The sequence below is a fragment of the Chrysemys picta genome, chromosome 3 (genome assembly GCF_011386835.1).
Source record: "Chrysemys picta bellii isolate R12L10 chromosome 3, ASM1138683v2, whole genome shotgun sequence".
Taxonomy (NCBI): Eukaryota; Metazoa; Chordata; order Testudines; family Emydidae; genus Chrysemys; species Chrysemys picta.
Genome location: NC_088793.1, coordinates 18,975,346 through 19,001,003, shown reverse-complemented (window position 1 = coordinate 19,001,003; position 25,658 = coordinate 18,975,346). Strand labels below are relative to the sequence as shown.

Below are 25,658 nucleotides of genomic sequence, written 5' to 3'. Positions count from 1 at the left end.
ATGAGGGAACTGAGGCTCAGGAATATAAAGTGATTTACCTAGCATCAGACAGAAAAAGAAAACCTACCTCCTTGAGTGTAAGTTCTGTGCTTCAATCACCCTAACTCAACAGCAGAAGCTGATTTGTTAAGGAAAATCCCCACCAAATTATAAAAAGATAAGATTCTAACCAACCTGTTTTAATATGAATATTTTGTTTACGTATTTGGTCACTAAAATGGGATTTTCACATTGGAGCAAAGTAACTCAAGCATTAACTTGTATGCAGTTTAGACTTTGAATTGTGAAATTTTTTTCATGAATGCTACACAGAAGCAATGCAAAAGATCGTTTTTAGAAAGGATCAGTAATCAGCTCTTATTATGACAGAGCCAATGTAACACCATCACTAATGTTACATTTTGTTTTGCACTTAAAAAAGGGAGTTCAATCTGATTGTTTTATAGGAAAACTAGTATATCTGTCCAAATTTTCAGCCCATAAACACTGAACAAAGGTTTCAAGCATCTCTTTCATAAAAACCAAAAACTGAAGAAAAGCAAATATTTGCACACTATAAGAGTTTGATGGGTTCACGAGGATTATGTAATTGTTTTGTTAATTAAGGGAGAGAAAAAAGTAGCATTCTTCACCAAAAGTGAATCCTCTTATGCTACAGTTAGCCAATGGATAAAATTATTTGTGTCATTGGCTTCCACTCACCAACATGATATGCAGAAGCATTTTTTAACATATTAAGAGGGGAATACAAAACTGCCATTTGATATACGGACTCATTAATATTCCTGGCCTTCACAATTAGGGATATGGGGTATGGATTTTGCTAAACCACAGGCTGTGTTCTGGGTCAGAGAAAGTGGTCTTTGAATAAATGAACCTTACCTGAAGGTTTTTGGAAACTAGGCCCTCTCTGAAACTATTCATCTGATTAAGGAGCTAGCTAGGTCGGGGCTGGAACTCACCGCTGCCCTGCTGCTGCGGCTCTCAGGGGCTGGTCCTGCCACCAGGAGCTCCTGTTCTGACACCCGCAACCCACATTCTGGGATAGTGTGGCCTGCTGGGCCCTTCTCTGTTCCATTATTCTGTGAACCGGATACTTTAGAAATAGGTTTGTCATATTACAATCAACACTTATGTTCCAAGTGCACATATAGTTTCGATCAGTTTAGGCTGAATGGGTGGGTGTCTGAAACGTTCTTTTAAATAAGGAATGTGGTTCAAGGCTATTGAGAGATTAAGCAGCAAAGGGGTATTTAAATTTAGCAACCAGTGAGGGCCATATTGGTTTGATATATTTTACTACACTATTCACTGTTGCTGCCCTGTAGCACAATCCAGATTAACTGATAGATAGATAGATAGATAGATAGATAGATAGATAGATAGATAGATAGATAGATAGATAGATAGATAGGATATAACATTAAGAACATTTCAACTACTCTGAGCTGCACGTTACCAAGCAGTGTTTGTAACCAAAATGGAAAGAGAAAACCTTACAAATGCCTACGCAGCAGTGCTTGTCAGACTGATAAGTAATTCTTCTTGGAGGGATATTTTGGCAGTAAATGTTGCCAGTAAGATACTCTATTTACTGAATAACTGAGCTGTCAATTTAAACTCCTTAACATTTTGGAGATTGTATTATTTAATAATATATTATCCCACCTTTGGCTTTTAAAAATATAGCCTATATCACTTGCCTACTTGTGAAGAAAATGATGGTTACTAGGATTTTTCCTTCAGATAAAAAGATAATGCCAAGAAACAAAAAAATAGCTAAAATCCAATGGGACTGTTTTTGACAGAACACACAACCAGAATAGCACAAATGGATAATTACAATTTTGGTTACGGATATCAGACAGTTGAGAGAAGAGTCTCCCGCTGGATGGCATTTTGCTGCCATCCCAATAAGACAGACAAAAAGGAATTATCAGCACTCATCACTAGACAACTCAAGGGACTTGGGGGGTCTGGAGACTCTATCCTTGGTCAGCTGTTCAAACCTGGCTGTTACCAAAAGTGGTTACCATCCAACAATTGTTCCATGCCTACAAAATAGAGGTCATCATTCTGCAGCTGACAGAGAAGAGCACATCCTAACCACATATACCACAAGATAACCTGACCCTTCAACAAGGTAATTCCAATTTCACATTGGTGTATGTGCAATCAATCAGATTTATTATGCACATGGAGACTAAGCTCTTCTGGGGTGAGAGAATAAGTCTATCTACAACAAGGTTGAGGAACAAGAGGCAGAGTTGATGATTGCCTTTCTACTCCCCCTACGCCTTAACACAAGTGCCAGTGCCTGACAGGCGGCTCCAGTCAACGCTAGGGCCACATCTACACTACCACTTACGGCAGCAAAACTTTTGTCACGCAGGGTGTGAAAAAAACAAACCCCGAGTGACATAAATTAGACGGGCATAAGTGATAGCATGCACAGTGCTATGTTGGCAGAAGAGCTTCTCCCGCCAGCATAGCTACCGCTTCTCATTGGGAGTGGTTTAATTATGTTGACATGAGAGCTCTGTCCCATTGCCATAGAGTGGTTACACGAGAGAGATTACAGAAGCGCAATTGCATCAGTACAACTGTGCCCCTGTAAGCTCTCTAAGGTAGACATAGCCTAGCTGTCTTCCAAGCCCATTCCTTCCTTGTACACCAAACAGAAAATTTTAAAACAAAACAGATTTTCAAACTAATGTCCCTTTAAATCAAAGCAAATTTTATACTGAGACACTCGGAAGGAACAGCACATTCACCTGTAGCACAATCATTTACATCATTAGGATACTGAATGTACGTTATGGCTTGTTGTAATAGTTATCAAAGCAAAGTAGCACCCCCAGTGCAGACGTGGGCAAACTATGGCCCACGGGTCACATCCGGCCCGCGGGACCGTTCTGTCCGGCCCCTGAGCTCCCGGCCAGGGAGCCTATTCCCCTGCCTCTCCCCCGCTGTCCCCACACCCCGCAGCCAAACCGCTACGCAGGCCGTGCTCTGGCCCGCCGCTCCCATTGGGCAGTGTGGGGATGGCAGCTGGCTCTGGCCAGGTGTTGCGACTGACAGCTCCTGCTGCTGGTAAGGGGGCGGGGAGCGGGGGGGGGGTTGGGTAAGGAAGCGGGGGGTACTGGGGTCAGTCAGGGAGAAGGGGGTGCTTGGATGGGGCGGAGGTTCTGAGGGGGCGGTCAGGGGATGGGGAACATGGAGGGTTGGGAGTGGAAGTACCGGGGGGCCTGGGATGTGAATAGGGGTCGGGAGGGCAGGCAGGGGACGGAGGGTTGGATAAGGGGGTGGGATCCCAGGGCGGCAGTTAGGGGCGGGGGGTCCCGGGACAGGGTGGTCAGGGGATGAGGAGCAGAGGGCAGTTGGATGGGGGTGGGAGTCCGGAGAGGCTGTCGGGGGGGCAGGGGTGTGGACAGGGGTCGGGGCAGTCAGGGGACAGGGAGCAGGGTGGTTGGATAGGAGGCGGGAGTCCTGGGAAGGGGTGGTTAGGGGACACGGGGGTTGGGGGGGTTGGATGGGTTGAGAGTTCTGAGGGGGGCAGTCAGGGGGTGGGGAGTGGGAGGGGGTGGATAGGGGGTGGGGGCCAGGCTGTTTGGGAAAGCACAGCCTTCCCTACCCAGCCCTCCATACAGTTGCGCAACCCTGAAATGGCCCTCGGGCCAAAAAGTTGGCCCACCCCGTCCTAGTGAATATTAAGTGTGTGTACACACACTTAATATTCACTGGGGATGCTACTTTGTCTTTGATAACTATTACATGAATAACTCTGTAGATTCTATTTACTACCTTTTTGAAAACTACCCTGATCCAAAACAGTTTTAAACAAGGCACAAACTTACTACTACTTTACTTTTCAACTTCAACTCTTAGCCATGACAGTGGCTACTATTTTATGTCTTTTACTATGCAAGATCTATGAAGTTGAAGCCTGACTATTGCCAACTTCTCTTTTTGATTAAATACTTTGATATGCAACATGCTTGCATTGACGTTACCTCCAAAAAGTGGAGGGGGGGGTGTTTAGAAATATAAGGTAATTGTTATTGTGGGGTTCTCTAAGGCGTAACATTTTATATTATGTAACTGGACTACAGTTATTTTAAGAACTATGCTCTTTTTTTCAATTACACCTCTACCTCAATAGAACGCTGTCCTCAGGAGCCAAAAAATCTTACCGTGTTATAGGTGAAACCGTGTTATATTGAACTTGTTTTGATCTGCCGGAGCGCACAGCCCCGCCCCCCCCGAGCACTGCTTTACCGCGTTATATCCGAATTTGTGTTCTATCGGATCGTGTTATATCGGGGTAGAGGTGTATATTATATAGTCTAATTTTAAACTTTTTGTACATTTTTATAAGGGAGCTGGAGTATGTTTTCTAACTCACTAGTACCAACATGTTCTCTTTCAACGTTTGGACACATTGTGGTTCTGATAGGTGACCTAACTGATTCCATTCAAGCATTCACTGAAATTTCTCAAGCTTCTTATTTTACATTCACATGTGACATGCAGTTGTGCAGTAGCTGGCCAAGTTTGTGGCAATTTAATGTTAACCACTGGACATTTCTCTCAAGAACAACTTTCCATTGCTCAGCCACAAGGACCATAAGAGTCAGTTCTAAGATGACATGATCCCTGGCCAGCTCTGTTCACTGACTTAGTGATAAGGCAGAATGAAGTTCTGCTTTTTTGGATGTCTGCCATTCTTCCTCTGCTCTGTCTGATATACCAACACCCACCCTACCGCAGGCATTTTCTGCTTATGCCAGCATTTCCTCTTTCAGTGACAGCCTGCCTAAAAAAGGAAAACAAAAACAAATATAGAGCATTACTAGCTAGACAATTCAAACAAAGGAATCTTGAATTCAGTTGCTATAAAGCTGGTCCATCTGAAATCCACCCTGGATTTTGCCTAGCACTTTTTAGGTCACCAGGAATGCATCAATGACCTACCCAATAAATGACTTGAGTTACAACGAAATTTTAGTAAGACAACATCTCTAATAAAGGTGCTGGGGAACTTGGATATGGGCAAGTAAACAGAGGAGACTGAACAATAATATATCATATACATCAAACTGCCTACTTTAAAACAAAACACATGCTTTTTCCCATGATCTAAAACTGCCTAAATAACACGAAGCAAAGAACGCCCTGAAAATTTTTCCTGCGGTAGCTAACTCAAATAGCAAATTTTCAAGTTGGCTTCAGGACAACTAGCAAGAACACTGGTAGAGAAATTGAAGGCATCACAGAAGTTTGTGAAATGTTTCTGAGCAGCCTTCCAGAGATAAAACATGGGATAGACGGTTCCTTCCATCCTATGACTCTCGCTCTCAATTTTGTAAAATGCATTGTGTGTGTTCTGTTGGAGCATATACGATTTAAAACACACTAAAAACAAGTTAGCAATAAGAACCACAGGACCATCTCCCAAAAGTTAACCACTCCTTAAGCTAGACGCTCAGAGAAACCCTAACTAAACAGATGTGTCTTACAGCATACTGTGAAGGTCAACCTCTCACTACCAAACCAGCTGGGGAAGAGAATTCTAGTTGAACATTCCTCACTGGAGAGACTGCTGAGTTGTGAGCATCAGCTGCTCTCAACAGCAGCCAGGATATAACCCAGAAAATGTTTTGTAGATATCAACTAAAACTTGAATTGCACTCAAAGCTATCCAGCAGCCAGTGCACACTCAGGAGAACAGAGGTCAGACACTGCATGTGAGAAATTCTGCTAAGTGGAAAGCGGTATTGTGCAGTTTCTTCAGTTAGAGCCCCAAGTAGAGCTCAATGCAAGACACATGTGGAGAGGAGAGAGAGGAATTGGTAACTAGGGGAAGGGTCAAATGTGTGAGAAAATATCACAAATTCTATCAAATGAAGGTGGTTTTATATCAAAAGAAAGCCAAGAATACCAAGGGTTCCATAGGATTGCAATTTGTGTTAACAAAAGGTGGCCATATATCCTCAAACACCAGCTCAGATACTGTAATGTAAAGAGCCTCAAACCTCCTCTAAATTTTATTTCTCTGTCTGTGAAAGCATTCTAGGTGACTCTCAAAATCGCTTAAATGGAACAATGCCAAAAACCTTTGGAGAATTAAAAAAAAGGCAACATTTGAAGTGAGATTAAATCTAGAGTACTATATAAAAGAAGTTCAAGCCATCCAGTCCCTCTCCACATGTTATTACAGTATTACAGTAGCAACATTACACTTAACAGTTGAATGGCACTTCCATACTAAAATCAGTACAGTAAAATCTGTGTTATCCGGCCCTGTACCAACTGGAAAGCTCTATAAACCGGCATTTCTAATTCTCATAGAAAGTCCAGTTTATAGGCCAGTTGGGGCAGGGCCAGCAGGCTCCTACCTGGCTCTGCATGGCTCCCTGGAAGTGGTGACATGTCCTAGCTGCTCCTAGGTGGAGGAACAGCCACAAGGAGTTCAGAGTGCGGGAGGGGGCTCGGGAGTGGGTGTGGGGTGCCAGATCCAGGGGCACTCACCTCAGGCAGCTCCCCACAACCAGCGACCTGTCCCTGCTGTTCCTAGGCAGAGGTGTGACTAGGCGGCTTTGCGTGATGCCTCTGCCCGCAGGCGCCACCCCCGCAACTCCCATTGGCCATGGTTACTGGCCAATGGGAGCTGCAGAACCAGCACTCGGTGCAGGGGCAGCATGCAGAGACACCTAGCTGCACCTCCGCCTGGGGAGCCATCCAAGGTGAGCACCCCCAGATCCAGCACCCCAAAGCCCCTCTCATGCCCCAACTCCCTGCCCCGAGCCCTCTCCCACACCCAAGCTCCCTCCCTCTTAGTTAACCAGAATTCTTCACTTACTAGCACCCCCATTCCTCCAACATGCTGGATAAAAAAGTTTACTGTATTTTCAATTGCTTATAAACTCTCAAAAAATACCTTTGAAGCTGAAATTTCTCTTGCTTAGTCTTAATCAAAAGTGAGTATTTTTAGAAAGTTTTATAAAATCTATGTGGCTATTTGAGTTACACCCCATTGGTTCTCACCTTCTCCATACCATGACCCCATATTAAAACAAAAAAAAGTTTCAGGGTCCCCCTCATCTAGCCATAGTGACCGAGAGGGTGATCATAACCCTCAGAGTAAAGAACCCGGAAGTTATACACATGTGAATTAAAAGCTCTTTCCTGTTAAAAAGCATCTGAAAAGCTTCTTCCAACCTCTGAAAACACCACAACTGCTTTGATAGAAGAGCTAAAATTTGGCACATACCCTATTCAGAACGATAACTAGTATTTTTGCCTGGTTTTCAAAAATCTGGTGTTGACGCTTTTAATTTTTCATAAATTTGTTTCATATTGAGCATGGGAAAAGTGTTCCCGCCATTTCCAGAAACAAAAATCATGCAATGCTCTGAATGTTCCTAGGCTGTTGACTTTTGAAAGATCCCAAAGTATATTTATTTGATTGTGCAATCATTAATAGGGGAAGTGTTTCTAAAAGACTTCATATTCAACTGAGGGCACCACTAACTACTGTGTATACCAAGTTTATATACCTACGGTAGTGCATATGTTTTTTAGTCAGGGTAGACTGTTCCTCATGCTTTCCATTCCACGCTCACCCTGTTTCACTTTTCAGTTTGTTACCTGTGTGATGGCTTATAAAAATTAAGTCAATGGCACAAAACCAAAACAATTCAGATATATAAGTGCTTCCTGGTAGTCTCAAAATGGTTGGGGCCCAGTCCTACAAACACTTACACATTTGAATTTACAGGCACTATTAAATGATTAACTTTAGCATAAATAGATAACTACATCATAGGAATAAGTGTTCGCAGGGCCAGGGTCAACCAGCCTGGCCCGAGAAATGTCCTAGGCTTACTGATTCTCTGGTAATAGTGATGAGATTATATCTCATAGTTTCTACAATCTTCTGCTTAATGATCAAGTGGCACGTTATGCTCTATAAGAGATCTGGGTTTCATTCCTGCTTCTATTATCTCAGCTTTGTGCTAGATACCGGAACTTCCAAAAATCAGGCCATTTATTTAGGTACTTAAATATGGATTTGGATGCCACAAGATAGGCGCTTCCTTTAGTTGTGGCCAAGACTGTGAAGTTGATAAGTCCTTTTGACTCTCCCCCTTGCATATTAGAATAAGATTTCATGTCATGTGTTCAGACATGAGACTATGCAATATACAAACAATTACTAAGAACCACATTAAAAAAAGTTCAGAACTCACAAAGTTTAAACACATCTACTAACTACAGAAAATACCAAAGATCAGTGGGCCACACCCACTGGGGTCCAAGGACATCGCCTTGGTAGGAAGCTTAGCGTGTTCTCCTCTTTGCTCCTTGGAGATGGCAGACTAGTTATATGACCTGGATGCTATTCTTGGCCCCTACTGAGAGCACCTCACTCACCATCTTTTGTAACAGTCTTATTTAAAGTGGTGTGCTTCTGTCACTGTAGTAAATCCACATCTCCAAGAAGCTGTAGCTAATTTGATGGAAGAATTCTTCCATCAACCTAACAGTGTCTACACTGCGGCTTAGGTTGGCTTACCTACATTGCACAGGACATGAAATTTTTCACAGCCCTGAGCAACATAGATAAGCCAACCTAACTTTGTAGTGTAGGCCAGTCCTTACTCTCTTTGCCTATAATCCTTCACTGATAATGCTGTACACTGGGATAGTACTGCTCTTGTGTTTCAGACCTCTCATAAAAAATCCTGCATTTTCATAAGAGATTCTGTGCCCACCCTCATTTACAGATACACACTTGATTCTTGTGATGAAGTTATGCAGCAGTTTTCTGCACAGAATGCAATAAGAGCAGCTAGCTTATGCACATGTAGCCTTGCATTTTCTTTGGAATTTCTATTATTCTTCAGTCTATTAGAGATGTTGTATAGCTAAGGATTTTTTTAAAATATTTAAATGTTTGGAGGCACTCTTCAAAAAGAATAAATGTTCATTTATCCCTCATTTTATCTTGCATTAAACATGATTAATATATGCACCTTTGGCATAAGGCCAACAAGTGAATTAGTCTCTCTAAGGCACCCATCTTGGTGGTATCTGAATGTCAATACCTCACCTGAAAGCAAGCATAGGTGAAATGTAAATGAAATGAAAAGTAAGACTATTAAGCTAAAACCAATGCAAGACACTGCTTAAGACACTTTGAGCTTACAATACAAAACATCTTGCTCTCCCTTCATAGTAGTCATCTCACAAACCACCTGGAAGTAACTGGTAAGTCTGCATAAGTCTATGAACTTTATACCAGTCTTCTCCCAGTGAATGAGAAATCAAGACCATTGCAGCCACCCAGGTTCAGTGCACTGTCGCACAATGCAATGCCTCATATTTGGAAGTTACTCAAACGTCTCTACTCTGAAGAATAGAGCTAGACACTGTGGGTGAGATGCTATGGGAGACCCATAATGTATTGGTACAACAATGGTTATAAGGCGAACTGTGCATAGACTCACAGAAAAAACCCTGCCAAAACCAGCATTACCATCAGATGGGCTAAGCCACTCAAAGACAAGCAACAGAACCAGGGTGGATTTGATTTAAATCAGGAAGACTCGATTTAATCATGGTTTTCTACATAAAAGTGCATTCTTGTTGGTTGTTATAACCTGGAGTAGTGAACCACAGCCAGTGGGAGCCGCGATCAGCCGAACCTGCGGACAGGGCAGGTAAACAAACCAGCCCGGCCCGCCAGGGGCTTTCTCTACACAAGCGGCATCCCAAGTTAGGGAAACACTGCTTTAGAGAAATGCAATCTATACCTATATCTATAGCATTGATATTATTTTCTGAAGTCTTGAATAAGCATTCTCTAAACGATACTGGTTGGCTGTTTGCTCCAATCTCAACCTCTTCAGCTCAACCTCACACTTTATGAGCCCTTCCTCCTCTCCTGCTCTCTCTCCTCCTGATCCCTCTCACTTCCCCTTCCCTTGTCCTGTCTTTGTTTAGCTTATCCCTGCCTAAGAAAAGCAATCCAAAAATATATAAGAAAAATAATGGAACCAACAATGTTTGCCACCACCACACTGCTCATGTGTTACATCCCTTTCTCTTACGCTGCATCGATTTAGTTTATTTAGACTGCAATCTCTTGGCGCAGGAACCATCTATTCTCTGTATTTGTACAGTACCTAGCACAATGGGCCCCATTCTCAGCTGGGCCTAGGAACTACTTTAACAAACATTATTAATAATCCATCAGCTGTTAACTGACTACACTGTTAACTACAATACCTACAATGCAGAAGAATTGTGATTCTCAGCAGTCTAACTCAAGATTTTAAACCCATCACAAGATTTTCAACATTATATGTTAGAATTGTTTCATATGATGCATACAAGCTATTTGGTCATGAGATATTGGACCTTATTCACAACATTCTTATTACTCTCTCACACACCAACCAATTATGACATGAAGATGTCCAGCCAATATTTCACAAATCACTGAAGTTACATGAAAAAATTACTTTATGAAGTGTGTAAACTGAAACTAGAAGCAGCTTTTAGAGAATATAAAGCATAGTTTTCCAGTCCACCAACTTCAGAGAGTAGGTATTAAAAAAAAATTATATCTGAGTTATTGATTCTAGTCTGACCTGTATTATCTGTTAAATACAGATTGAACAGAACAGTACCAGGTACATTAGACTATCAGTACTAGTGTAGTTAATGAAAGAAGACAGTAAACAGAATACTGGTTTGTTTTTCAACATCCAATATTATGGTGCAGCAGTAGTGTTTCCAATCATCAGTGATCTCAGCAGCATTAAGGAAAAATAACTTCCCAAATGCATGGAATGTGTGACAGTCAGATGCGCTCATCTATTGGTATGAAAGCAATATGAGGCCACGGTTAAGGTTTTGCATTAAGTACAGGATTGATGAAGTGAGGTATGTTAAATAAAAGCAAAAGCTACAAATCCCACTTTTTTCAGTGATGTAGGCATATGATTTTAGCCCTGATATTTACAAGCTGGAGAACCTTAAAATTATCACCTGTTTCCTTGTCCAGGTGGGCTTTATTCCAGTATTTTATAAAACAAGTCCTGGATCAATACATTAATATTTGTATTTGGTATGGTAAATTTTTCAATGCTTGTCTTTTGCTTCACAGGCAATTCTCATTAATAGTTAAATTTTACTTGTGTCCTGGCACCTGCCCAAGGCGTCAATTTACTTATTTGGATAAGAAATCACAAGAATGATCAATTCAAGAAAAAAGTTTAAATCTCTTTAAATCAATTTCTGAATAAAGCAAAAACTGATTTTACAACAGTAGTTTATTTCTGAAGAAGGAAAAAATGGCTAATTTTAATCCATATGAGTTTTCATTCAAACAGGAAGCTTCCAAGAAGCTCTGTTTTCCTGCAAAGCAAACAGCACTAATTATATGTACTGCAGGACACAGCCAAGTCTACAAGCAAATATATGTACTTCAGCACCACACTCATGAAGACTTAAGGTATGTCTACACGGCAATTAAAAAACCATTGGCTGACACATGCAAGCTGACGAAGCTGTTTAATTGCGGTGTAGACTTTCAGGATAGGGCTGAATCATGGGCTCTAGGACCCTGTGAGGTGGGAGGGTGCCAGAGCTCCGGCTTCAGCTCTAGCTTGAATGTCTACACAGCAATTAAACAGCCCCTTAGCTTGACCCCCGTGAGCCTGAGTCAACTGGCACAGGCCATCTGCAGGTGTCTAATTGCAGTGTAGACATACTGTTAGGCACACCCTTAACTTCATGCACTGCAAGAAGTTCCACTGACTTCAGTTATTAAACTAATAAGAACAGGTACTACGCTTGATCTTAGCTCACAGTGCATAAGTCTTTGTGGGATCGGGGCCTTCACCTAGTCTCACTCATTCCAGTCCCATATCCTCAGAAAGGATTGCAGTCTTACCCATAACTAGTATATACAAGTTCACCCATTTGAAGAGAACATTTACTAAGTCATAGTATGGGAAACGCCAACACTTCTGGACAGAGAAACCAAGGGGCAGGTAGTGGATCAATAAACCTGTGAGAGATGGCAGACATATGAGTAGATGCATTCTACCTAATCGACAAACACTAATAGCCATTCAGATTTTTTTAAAATGCTTCTCAGTTGTGAAAAAACTGTGATAATAACTTCAGCCAAATTTTAAAACTGGAGTGCAACATTCAAAAAAAAAAAAAAAAGTAACATGTGGCTATTGTTTGTGATTAAGGATCAGGGTTTGCATGCTGATAGATCCCACCAAATTCACTGGGAATCCACACAGGCACAAGATTCCACTTACACAGATCCCTTTTCCAAGACTGTGGCCCAACTATAAATAAAACATCTGGTATTCTATCATCTCTTACCTGCTGTTAAACTGACATTAAACAAGGCTTCTGGACGTTAACAAAATAGAAACAACAAATATAGCATTAATCCACAATGGTTTAAGTAAATCCTGAATTAAATTTTGTTGCATCAAATTTGAAGTTAAAACTAAAATCAAGCATTCCTAATACTAGTAGTGAGAAGGGAATTGAGGATATAAGTGCAACGAAGCTTCACAAGGCCCTTTCCATATTACAACTTTGTCTACATAAGAAAGTTGTGCCAGTTTAACTAAAATCAGTAGAAAAACTGATTTACTTAAATCAATACAACCTTTCTATCAGTATAACTGCATATACACTGGGGATTGTGCTGATTCAACTAAATCAGTTTTTCTATATTAATCAAATCAGTGCAAAAACTGAGTGTAGAGATCAGAGAGTTTAAGGACAGAAGAGGCCATTAGATCATTTAATTTTACTGGAGCAAAAGGTAGCCTGAATAGTCAGTTTAAAACAGGTTTATTTCTATTTATCTTAAATTGGTAAGGAATCTATTTAAGCTAAAACAAAGTAAGCCAACAAACCAAAAGAGGTAAGGTACCAAGAAGTGACAGTGTGACACTAAACTTTAGAAAGGGAGATTGCAGTAAGATGAGGCAGCTAGTCAAGAAGGCCATAAAGGCTAAAGAACAGGAAGTGGCATCTTTAGATGTGGCATGAGATTACATAAGAAAACAAGAGAATCTCCAAGGCACCATAGTAGAAACAAAAAAGGAACCAGGAAGGCAAGAAGTACATCAATGTAACTAAATGGCAAGGTAATCTGATCCAAACAAAGATACTTCAGAATCTGAAAATTAACCCTAGTGAAGCCAATAAACAGGAACATAAATCACAGTAGGCAAAATGTAAAAGAAATTAGAATTGCTAAAATAAATTTCAAAGAACAAATAGCTAAAGGTATAAAAAACAGACTGAGTATGTCAGAAGCAAGAAGTCTGCAAAATATTCAAACAATCCACGGGATCACCAAGGTTAAAATTAAGGAAGATAACGACATTGATGAGAAGTTGAGCATAGCTTAAGCTAAACCAAAATAAGCCACATTTACACTGATGTTAGTGTATCCACACAGCCTTTTATACGTGTTTAACTAAATTAGTTTTATTGTTTTTTTAAAATCACACCTTTTGTTAGACCGATGCATCTTTCCTGTATAGACAAACTCATACCACTTTCCCTGACCAGTGTAGATGAGGATTTCTCACCTCCACTACCACAAAAAAAATATATAAATAAAATTAAAAAAAACAAAAAAAACCCACACACCTTATACAGCATGGTTTGACTTGCACAGTTCTCAAAAGTTTTCCTGACAAAGTGTGCTACCAGTATTGCAAATAGTATAGAGAGAACAAAACTATACATGCTTTGTGGTAAACTGATGTGTTCCTGATGAGGCCATAATCATCCAGATATAGTTCCTTACAGGCTCCCATATACAATTACAAAAAAAAATTGTAAATTAAAAAACAGGCAATTGGATCATTTTGTAGTTTCCTTTCGTAGAAGAGACATACTGGAGACTTGGACTCTTTCTCAACCAAATTTCCAGGAAAATTAGTTAAATGATTGCCCTGCTAAAAATAAAAAAAAGTGTCACAGTTACAGGGTAACTGCACCTGTATCCCCCCCTACATGGTCCTCTCCAGGAGTACCCAGTCAGATCTCAGATTTCCAGGAGTCACCTTTCTCTGGGCAGGGACCCTTACACTTCAAAATCCCAACCAAGACACACTGCCTAACAGCCAGTGCCTGTGCATTGCTTTCTCTCCAAGGGCTATAAACAGTGTATTGCCAGTACTTACAAATTACCACACAGCTATTACTAAGGAAGCACATTTATTCTTAGAACAAAAGCAAAGCATATACAACAATAAGAGTTCCTATATACGTATTAAAAACATACCAGAGGTTACACATCGCCTTATGGAGCCCTGCTCTTGGACAGAAGGTCATGTTTGTTTGCTGGATCAGAAAAGGCCCAGCCCTGAGTTAGTATAAACCCAGCTGGTTATATCAAAAGCCTTTTCTTTGTCTGTTGGTCTATGGAAAACCCAGCTTGAACCAGTATATGCACATTTCCCAGGGGGTGTTGCCTCTGGAGGCATTTACAACTTAAGTGACTCACCTTAATCATCCCCCACTATTTTTGATTCCTAGGTGACTGGTGGTAAACCCCGCCCCCATTTGTTGCATACAACCTCTGGCCCACAGTGATACATAAACCTAATACAATATTTGACAAAGACAATGGGGTTGCAATATTTGTCTCACTAAGTACCATTAAGATCAAGCCACAAAAGTCTGTCCGTGGCAGATGAGAAATTGTTGTCAGGAGAGGGAGAGAAGGAAACTATTCAGTGTATCTTAAATATTAAAAACCATTTATTTACTAACAGCACTCAACATGCCTATGGAAATAAAAGACACTTTATTTCCAGCAAGAAATAGTGCCATGGTCACAATACTTTGTCACTGTTAAGGGGACACCATCAAGTTAAAAATAGTCATTTAAAAACAAACAATACTTAGACGTAGCAAATAAAATAAGCTTAAGAAACACAGTAGAAACTTATTTACAAATTAAGTATACAATTTAGGGTCAATATGGGACCCATTTTTACAAAGTAAGGTCCCAATCCTGCAATTGAATCCATGTGGGCAGTCCCCCATGTTCCTCTCCTGGTGTCCAGTAGGTAGGGTTACCATTCGTCCGGATTCCCCCGGACATGTCCGGCTTTTTTCAGTTAAAAATAGCGTCCGGGAGGAATTTGTCAATGTCCGGATTTCCCCCCATGCAGAGCGCGCGCGGCTTACAGGGCAGCCGGCCGGATCGTGCCACTTGCACGGGGCTCCGGCAGCCAGAGCCCCTCCTCCACTTCCCCCTCCTCTCTCCTGCAACTTGACACCACTCTCCTCCTCTCCCTCCCTCCCCCGCCTGCCCTGCATTCGCAGATCGCCGGCCGGCCATTCGCCTCGGCCTCCGGCAGTCTGGAGCTCCGACCCTGCTCCCCTCCCCCGCTGTCGAGCGCGCCGCTCTGCAGCACAGTAAGGGGGTCAGAGAAGCGGCAGGGAGGTTCGGGGGGGGGGGGTAGTCAAGAGACAGGGAGCAGGGGGGAGGGTTGGATGGGTCAGGAGTTCGGGGGGGGCTGTCTGGGGATTGGGGGTGTAAGGTTTTGGGCAGTCAGAGTACAGGTGGGGGGGGTCTCAGGAGGGGGCAGTTAGGGGACAAGGCGTGGGGGGGAGGGTTGAGGGTTCTGAGGGGGCAGGAAGTGGGAGGGAGTGGAAGGGGCAGGGGCGGGGCTAGGGCAGGACGGGGGCAGGCTAGGGCGGGGCTCCTCCCGTCCTCTTTTTTGATTGTTGAAATATGGTAACCCTACCAGTAGGGGAGATCTGGTTGAAAGATCAGGATTCAAACTCAAGATCCAAGCTGCTTCCCCAGGTTACAACCACCACCACAAATATTCAAAATGTTCATTACTTATCTAATCTGTTTTTCATTATTTATGCTATTTGTTCACTTCATCTTTTAAATAGCACAGACAATGGCACTAAACTAGTCAGTTTCACACTCAGGTCACCTGCGCTTGAACAAACTATCACACCTGGGTTGCACGGAGACTGATTGTTTTAAGTTTTAGAGACTTTTTCCACCTTGAATTCCAGCAGAAAGCCTCACACATGTCTACCCATTTTATGGCTTTGTAAAGCTTACTCCTTCAAAACCTGAAGTTTGGTCAAAATTTCAAATGAGTGTTCATTAAAGTAACCCTAGCCCAAAGTCTTTGTGGTTCACGTAATGAGTTCATTTTATTCAATAAATGTTTAATACCCTATATGACCCCATATGTATTATAGTGCTTTATCTCTAGTATACTTCAGTTAACCACAAAATGAAGTCTTTTGGTCTCCTCTGAACAAATCTGAAAGTATTTTGGGCTTCTCTTTGTCTCAGCACCAAGAAAGCTCAGAGACTCAAAGTACAGGAAAGTGAAATCATTCAGACAATTCAAAAACCATACTGACCAAAAATCTATGAAAACACAGCACTTCATAAAGAGTGCATTTATTTAGAGAAAGTCAATTCTGTGCAACTAGAGTGACCATATGCAATCTAAACTAAAAATGTGTGTTGATACTGAGGTAGGGAACATAAACATTCTAGCTACTCAAGAACTATTATGAGTGGAGAATTAAAGTCGATGTTAAGACTTTAATTTAACATAGCAAGTGATAGTTTTCTAGAAAGCAGAAGGGTTTAGGGGGAAATTTACATAACAACATCAAAACAATTACATCACAAACAAAAACCTGTCGGAAGTTTGAGTTTTGTTTTGTTTTTAGAAGTGGGGAAAGATGAAGTAAGATGAAAAGCATAGGTTTAGGTCTCGTTTTCAGAAGGAAAAAGTACAAAATTACCATTACTAACGTTCTAAAACCCGGGGTAAAAAGTTAGTGTGAATAAGGTAGTTTGTTACTGTTTACCTCCATCTCTTAACACACATGAAAACACCACATGCCATTTTCCTAGTGTGGACCCTCCCAGAATATTCAACTCCTCACCAAAACCTCCTCCCTACATTTCATCTGCCAGAATATCTACATGAGTAACCTCTATAGTGAAGTACTAACTTATGTGAGGAGACAATTTTAAATCTTTGTAACTACTATTCTTGAAACATTCTATTTTGTGATAGAACAATCTTTAAATAGCATTTCCGGAATTTTATTTAGAAAAATCCATTTTAAGTATTTAAGGGTTTGCCTGTTTCCCTGTTGATATTTACAAGTAGGGCTGGTCAAAATTTTAATTAAAAACTTTTGACAAAAAGGAGCCTTTTTTTCAAAACCAGTGTTTTGGTTTTCACTAGCAAAAACTGAAAGAGAGAAAAACTGAAACCCCACATTTGTTTTTGTTTTCAGTTTGTTTTTTGTCAAAATGTCAAAAAACTATTTTTAAAAGAAAAATCATAAAACAGTTCCCATTTGATGAACCGCTCTGCTTAAAAGGGAGAAACTGATTATACACAAAGCACTATCAAATTCAGAGACTGAAAAAATTGAGGAAAATAATCTTAGGTGTTACTTGTATCTACAGCAGATAAAGTTTCCAGATAAATGTGTGATTATCAAGTTGATAAGTGTCACTTTAGCAGCTTGACTAAGTGGAGTTAAGTGTTTTTCTAACTATTCATTCCTGGAATTATTTCAACTGTTACCACCATAATAGGGTGTAATTCTTTAGATAGTGCTTTCACATTAAACTATACTACCAAATAATTAAAGTGTGCATAATTGCTTCACGGATTTGCCTTTGTGTAATCTCATACCTTACAAAGATCACAAAAGTGCTCACAGATCTGTCTCAATGTCTCTTACGCCATTAGAGCGGCATTAAGCATTATTTAAGCATGCAGAATCGCTGACAGTTATATGTCCCATCAGACACTTCCTATCTTAAACACAAATAGCTTAAAAGAACATTCCTTAGGTACACAATCTCATACTCCTATTCTATTCCATTTTTCTGTTCTCTGCAGGACAGGCTGACATGAGTCTAACCCCAACTTACAGGGCCTTACTGTGGAGGAAGATTTTTTTTATTTATTTTTTTTAAAGCACAAATGAAGAAAATACAGACACTCTTTCCTCTGAGTTTCATGGCTTCACTTCCTTCACCTCACAGTACTGCCAAGTCAGATCCCCAACCACCTACCTTCTACCCTTCATCTACCCTCCTCCACCTTTGGCCCAAACCCAAATGGTCTTTCATCCATCCCTCCCTCCCTCACAATGACTTAGCTCCCCAACAGTATCACATTAGAGTCTCCATTGAGACCCCCAAATCCCGTTCTCCAAAAGACCCTTTTCAATATACCTATCCATTCTAGAGTCTTGTCTACAACAGAAAAATTTTGCTCATCATTTCCAACACAAGTATAGTAAAACCTGCCTTAATGACCACCTCTGAAAAGACACCACCTGCCAAGAGCGACTAGTTGCAGAGGCCACGAAACGTTTTTCCATATAATTTAACTGTGAAGAGCAACCACCTGTCACCTGTGACCACATTTTCTTACTCCCATCCATAAAAACAAACCTGTAGGAGAAACCAATCTTCCTTACTTCTGCCTTGCTGCAGGCGGCGGCATTGCCTTCAGAGCTGGGCACCCAGCCAGCAGCGCTCTGCTCTGCCTTCAGAACTGGGCAGCCGGAGAGAGGCGGCTGCTGGAAGGGCGCCCAGCTCTGAAGGCAGCAAACCTTTGAAGACAGACCACCTCTCACAAGTGACCACTTTTGCTAACTCCCATGAGTGGTCTTTCTGGGCAGGTTTTACTGTATATCACTCCAATATTGGTATAATTGGGAGCCATAGCGTAGATGGGCCACTACTTTTTCATTTGTTCTGAGGGTTTATTGCAAACTAAACAAAACTAAAACTCACTGTATATTGAGCAAAGAATACCTCAATAAAAAAAAATTCCTCAAAGAACTGGCTGCATTCAGTTGATTAATAGATAAGCAAGAAGTAATAACTTCGCAGTAATACTTTGATTGAATTCTCACTAGTAATTTTAGAAAAATCAAAGCTGAGTATAATTAAAGTAAAATGATCTAGCTTGATCCATTTCACAGAGAACAGCTGATAAGATTTTACTCTGAATCTGATGTATGAAGCTTGACCTTGGGGGGAAAAAAGTGTTAGTAACAAAATTTAGAAATCCACGGAGATCAATAGCATGCCTATATTTTTGTGTGTGCTATAAAAGTGACAAAGGCCAAGGGGAGTTACCTTAAATCTTTATGGTTGTTTGATCTTATGAAAATACAGGGCTTTGGACTGGAGCCCGGAGCTGCAGGTTTTTAGCTGGAGCACAGCTCCAAAGCCCTGCTTATGAACCTACACACCAAGCAATAAATCATTCTTAATTGCCATCAGTCAGTATAGAAACATGCCCTTTTTTCACGGTGAAGTATAACAATTAATATCCAAATAGTAATTTTGCAAGTATTGTCCAAGGTTACAGGAAAAGAACTATATTAACATTATTGTTAAATATAATGCAATAATGGATCAGAATAATAATCAGTATTGTTTCAAACAAAAGCATTAAAAAAGGTTCCAAAATAAAGAACTGATGTTCTAAAGAAATATTACAGAAATTAGGATGTACTAAGTCTTCTGAACCATTTAATCAAAGTAGAACCAGTTTCTACAAAAAAATCAAACAATGAAGTAACAAAAAGGCAAGGAGTATACAACAAGGAGGAAAGTACCACAAAACATTGCTCGTCAGATATTCTTAAACTTATATAGCATACCATCTTTCAACCATAGTGCTTTATGGTGGGTAAACATTACATATATGCTATATGAAAATACTTGATGGGAAATTTTCAGAAGTGCTCAATGGTGTCATCCTAACTGTGCTCCCATTGAAGTCAATTGTAAAACTCACTGACTTCAATGGTGGACAGTTAAGCCAACATGTCGAGTACTTTTGAAAATCTGTGTTGTGGGTGTATATAAAATCTCTCTCAGACAGACAGACGTTATCTTCTCCCTCTCCCTTTCGGTGTCACTTGTATTCTTTGGCTCAACGTTCTTTAGAGGAAGGACCATGCCTTCATATACCTTTGTACAGCCCCTCGCAAAGTAGGGTCTTAATCATGACTGGGACTTCTAACTACTACTACAATACAATCATTTATTTATATAGCTGTTCCTAGCAATCTAACTATATTTACATATAAACACATGCATGCGGAAATACTGTTGTGCTGTAACAGTTGCTGTGTTCCACCCCAAAGGTAGCTACTGTACTTGCACATACAAACTAAGATACAAGCTACTTCTGGGGTGAAATATAACAGTTGTTGACTGCAATGATTCCTAAAAAGAAAACTGTACCCAAATACATGAAGAAAATAAATTAATCAGTGAATTTAGCCAGAAAACCAGAACTAAAACTTCTTCTGAAGGCATTATGTTGTTTTTCCTGTCCAGCGGTGATATTTCTAGGATTTAAACTTACTGTATATAAATCTTCATACACGAAATGGAAATGATACCATTTATAAATTCAGAAAGTTTTGGTAGCATTTTAAAACAAATTACTTACATAATAAATCACAGCACTGGCCCATTTATACTACTGACTCAGTCTCCAACAATGCTCATGATTTCAGCATCACCTCAGAAGCAGGTAAGAATTAGTAATAAGTGACACAAATGACAAAGCAGAGAAGTATGCACAAGAGTGAATACATCAGCCTTGAAACTAGAAAAACAGGACTTAATTTAGGAAGCAGCTTTTAAAACATGCTAAACAGCGAATAACTTTAGAGATATTAGAAACAGTTGCAGTATGAAATTACAAAATAAATTAAAGGAATATAATTTGTTTTCATAATTATAAGGAACACAAAACAAAAGTGAGTGTGAACATATCAAACCTGTCTAATTTCAATGCAAAATGTGTAGCTTAAACGTATGGGTGTTTCCTTCCTTTAAGGCCCATGGTCTTTTGTGGGAAACAATCTGTCCAAAATCCAGTATATGCTTCCACTTAAGAGTGCAAAAGCTTCTGGTCAAAAATTAAGCATTTACACATAGCACCATAAATGCACAACCTGCTTTATAAAATACAAAGCAAGAGTCTCTTCCCCAAAGGATGTATCGTTTAGCAACTTAAACAAAACAGAGCAGGTAATGGAATGTGTGGAAAGATAACTAACTGGTGAGCAGAAAGACAAAAAAAGTATTGGTAGAAGAAGGGAGTTTAAGAGAAAGATTAGCATGAGAGGAATGTACGTTGCCTACAAAAAAAAGACTAGGGCTCAGAGTTATGTCACCATAGTCAGAATTGCCACTTTTATAGTGTTCCCTTCACAGAGCTGTTATCTTTATCATATGCGCTACTTAAACCAACCACAAATATATACTTCCCAATGTGAATGCTATCAAGTTTAGAAAACTGACCACCACCCATTCTTCCAAATACAAATCTGAACCAGAGTATTATGAAACAACCATATACTGTAAACACTTTCAGCTGTTCACAATTGCACAAAAAGTTACCATCACACAAGAAAAATCAGTGAACATACGGTTAAAACCAAACTGAACAAATGATTCTGAAAATTAATCTGAACAGCATTTAGCCCTTACAAAGCTTAGCCTACTTCCTCCAATTACTGCTTTATCTGTCAATATTTGTTATGTAGTAATAAATCAGCCATCTCTTTCTGTCAGATGAATGGCCAAGTTCTCTTCCAAGTACAGCCAACAACTTTTTCTACCCAACACCAAATAACACCCCTCCTCATGAAAATTACATATTTGCAACTTTAGTAGTTCTTCCTGAATGACTGCACCATTTAATCCAAAGTATGGGATTTCTCTAGTACATCAGAGTCCTCACCCTTCCTCATAGCACCAATCTGGAGCCATTTTTACTTCATTTTTCTAAGAGCTAAAGATCCAATAATGTTAAAAAGAAGCAACTTCTGGTGCTCTCCCTGGAAGCAGCAAAATTCAGCATGTCTGTAAAGCAAACTTTCCCTTCAAGCTCTTTTATGCAAAAAGAGATTTCTTTTTAAGTTAGAATATGCAAAAACATGATTGGGAGGAGGTTGAAAACAATAACTGAATATATCAAATCAAGTATAACTTGGAGTAGGTGAATGGCTAAGATTGAAGGCAACCTGTAATTCCCTGTAAGTACCTTCAAAGCCAATTAAAATTTAACCTTTATATTGTTAAATATGAGCAGACTGCAGAAGAGGTAAAACAATCATCATCCCCAGCTTGTTCCTCAATCCAGCAGAAAAGTGCAATTGCCGGGCTACAAGTCTAATCATCGGTCAGATGCTCTTTTCCTAAGGTATCTTATAAAGCAGGGGTTCTCAAACTGGGGGTCAGGACCCCTCGAGGGGTCACGAGGTTATTAGATGGGGGGTCACAAGCTGTCAGCATCCACCCCAAACCCCGCTTTGCCTCCAGCATTTATAATGGTATTAAATATATTTAAAAGTGTTTTTAATTTATAAAGGGGGGGTCACCAGTACAAAAGTTTGAGAACCACTGTTCTAAAGGAAGGTAATCACCAGTGGGAAAAGATCTCAGAAGCACCAAAACATCTGGTGTGTTACCATCTCTCATATAATTTACACTCTCCCCTTACCACCAAGCTTCAAATTTTAACACAAAAGACAAAAAACAAAATAGACAAACCTTCATGGTCTTCTCAATTGGAAGGATTTAGTTCTTAACCCCACCACACACACAACTCCATTGCAAACACATTTAGTAATGTGCATTTAATTACATCATTTCCATCCCCTTGCTTATGGTTCCCTCTCATCGCAAATATCTGGGTACCATGTCCCATTGCTTTATGGAGCTTCATAGACAGATACAGCAGTCCCTGCCCTGAAGAGCTTAAAATGCATGCATGAACATTGCTGCTGCAAGTGTCTAAGTACACAGGAGGGGAAGAACCAGGGAACTCACCGACATTGCTGTGTGCACCATGGGGAGGGGAGGAGAGGAGAGGAGTACAGTCTCTTGTCTACACTACAGACTTAACCCCCACCTCTCACCCCCTACATAGAACTATGTTGGCTTTTCAGGGGTAATCAATTATTTTTTGTCAAGTTCCACATTTCTTGGTCAAGGTATAGTCAAGGTCCAGACTCCAGAGAAAATAAAAAATAATAATGAGGCTAGTAATAAGCAAATAAAAAGATGTCACTGTCCAAAAGCATCCAGATTTGGCCTGTGGTCCACCTATTGACTGCCCCTGGCTTTAGAGCGCCTTCATTTAAAGCCCTACGCGGGGCTGTGCCGATGCAACATGTTAAGAGTAGACGTGCCATACACCCAATGCCTCTACCCCCTGTTGTAAGGAGAAAGAACAAATACCCAGTCCCAGCTAAGGGTAACCAGGGAGAGGGGAAGAGGGAATGGTCCCCCGAATCTCCCTGGGTAGACCAGGAGAGAGAGAATGGGGGAAGGGGGCAGTTGGCCAGCCCCCATTGGGCAGCCCCCGAGGGGAGTGGGGTTGGGGGCGTTGGAGGTAGCCGGCCCTCTGCCTAGGGCATGCGGAGGAGCGTCGGGGGTGACCGGCTAGCCCCCTGCCTAGGGCGCTCCAGCTGATGGGGGGCTGCGGGAGGTTGGGGACGTAGGAGGCGGCCGGCCGCCCCCCGGGCAGCGGGGGTTGGGTTGGGGAGTGACCGGGCAGCCCCGGGAGGGGACGGGGGTTGGATTTGGGGGGGTGTCCGGCCTCCCCTAGGGGGACTCTCCTGCCTTAGCCCGTGCCCGGCTCCGGGTCCCGGGCAGCCCCTGCGCGCAGCGGCGCCCCCTTACCCATGCTGTGCGTGCCCGCCCGCCCGGGCCAACCGCTCCGTGTCCTGCCGCCGCCAGCCGCTCCTCCCGCTGCCGCGCTCAGGCCGGGCACGGCGGCTCCATCCGGCCGGCCGCGGGGGCGGAGCAGCTGCGACAAGCCGGCGAGGCCCCGAGGCAGCCGCCGCAGACTCCCCTGGGCGAGACCCGCTCTGGCACCGGCCGCGGCAGCCGCAGCTCGAGCTCCCGGCCGGGGGGGCGCCACATCCCGCGAGAGCTCGGCGCCCGCCTGCCGCCCTGCTCCGCGCTGGGTTCTGCCCGCTGTTGCCAGGTGCCGTGACGTGCCGCCCGCCCCGGCCCGGCCCGAGAGCAGGGTGGGGAGCCGCCCCTCGCCCTGCCGTCGGAGTGTCTGCCCTGTCCCCACATGGCACTGCCTCCCCCCAGGATCTTCTCGCTCAGGCCCGGGGGGGGCAATACCCACCCCCCCATCCACACAGGGGAGAGACATCCCCCCCATGTACACACACAGGGCACATACACCCACACCAGAAAAACTCCACACACAGGAGAAATATCGCCCCCCCCCCCCCCCCCCCGGAGATCCACAACTCACACAGGGATAAATTCTCACGCTCAGGGGAGACACAAACACACTCACACAGGGAGTTATTCATGTCGCTGAAGTTGCATAACTTAGATTGATCCCCCCCCCGCCCCCCAGTGTAGACCAGGCCTTTGTGTCTGACCAAATCCAAGGGCTGGTCTACACTGGGGCGGGGATTGATCTCAGATAGGCAACTTCAGCTATGCGAATAGCGTAGCTGAAGTCGAAGTTTCTAAGATCAAATTACCTGGGGTTCACACGGCGCAGGATCGACGGCCGCGGCTCCCCCGTCGACTGCGCTACTGCTACGGGAACCCACAAGGGGAGAGGCAACTCTAGATTTAGTCCTGAGTGGAGCGCAGGAGCTGGTCCAAGAGGTAACTATAGCAGGACTGCTTGGAAATAGTGACCATAATACAATAGCGTTCAACATCCCTGTGGTGGGAAGACCAGCTCAACAGCCCAGCACTGTGGCATTTATAAAAAGACTTCCTTTAAAAAGTAGAAGTCAAATCCTAGTGAGGCAAATAGAAAGGAGCATAAATGCTGCCAAATTAAGTGCAAGAATGTAATAAGAAAAGCCAAAGAGGAGTCTGAAGAACGGCTAGCCAAAAACTCCAAAGGTAATAACAAAATGTTTTTTAAGTATATCAGAAGCAGGAAGCCTGCTAAACAACCTGTGGGGCCCCTTGATGATCGAGATACAAAAGGAGCGCTTAAAGACGATAAAGTCATTGCGGAGAAACTAAATGGATTCTTTGCTTCAGTCTTCACGGCTGAGGATGTTAGGGAGATTCCCAAACCTGAGCTGGCTTTTGTAGGTGACAAATCTGAGGAACTGTCACGGATTGAAGTGTCACGAGAGGAGGTTTTGGAATTAATTGATAAACTTAACATTAACAAGTCACTGGGACCAGATGGCATTCACCCAAGAGTTCTGAAAGAACTCAAATGTGAAGTTGCGGAACTGTTAACTAAGGTTTGTAACCTGTCCTTTAAATCGGCTTCTGTACCCAATGACTGGAAGTTAGCTAATGTAACGCCAATATTTAAAAAGGGCTTTAGAGGTGATCCCGGCAATTACAGACCGGTAAGTCTAACGTCTGTACCGGGCAAATTAGTCGAAACAATAGTTAAGAATAAAATTGTCCGACACATAGAAAAACATAAACTGTTGAGCAATAGTCAACATGGTTTCTGTAAAGGGAAATCGTGTCTTACTAATCTATTAGAATTCTTTGAAGGGGTCAACAAACATGTGGACAA

General features: G+C 42.0%; 1 protein-coding gene across 2 annotated transcripts in view; it reads right to left on the bottom strand.

Annotated features, from left to right (window-relative positions):
* The window catches only part of CD2AP (CD2 associated protein), a 135,012-nt gene extending 110,927 nt beyond the window's left edge, over nt 1–24,085 (bottom strand). The window contains exon 1 of one of the 2 annotated variants that reach the window (XR_010599371.1): nt 23,813–23,946. Coding sequence is in view for 1 of the 2 variants with exons in the window: in XM_008163082.4 (XP_008161304.2) it covers nt 23,813–23,816 (4 nt within the window). In the remaining variant the exon portion in view is untranslated. Of the gene's footprint in view, nt 1–23,812 lie in introns of both variants that reach the window. The other variant, XM_008163082.4, reaches the window with a different exon arrangement.
* Between the last annotated feature and the right edge of the window lie 1,573 nt (nt 24,086–25,658).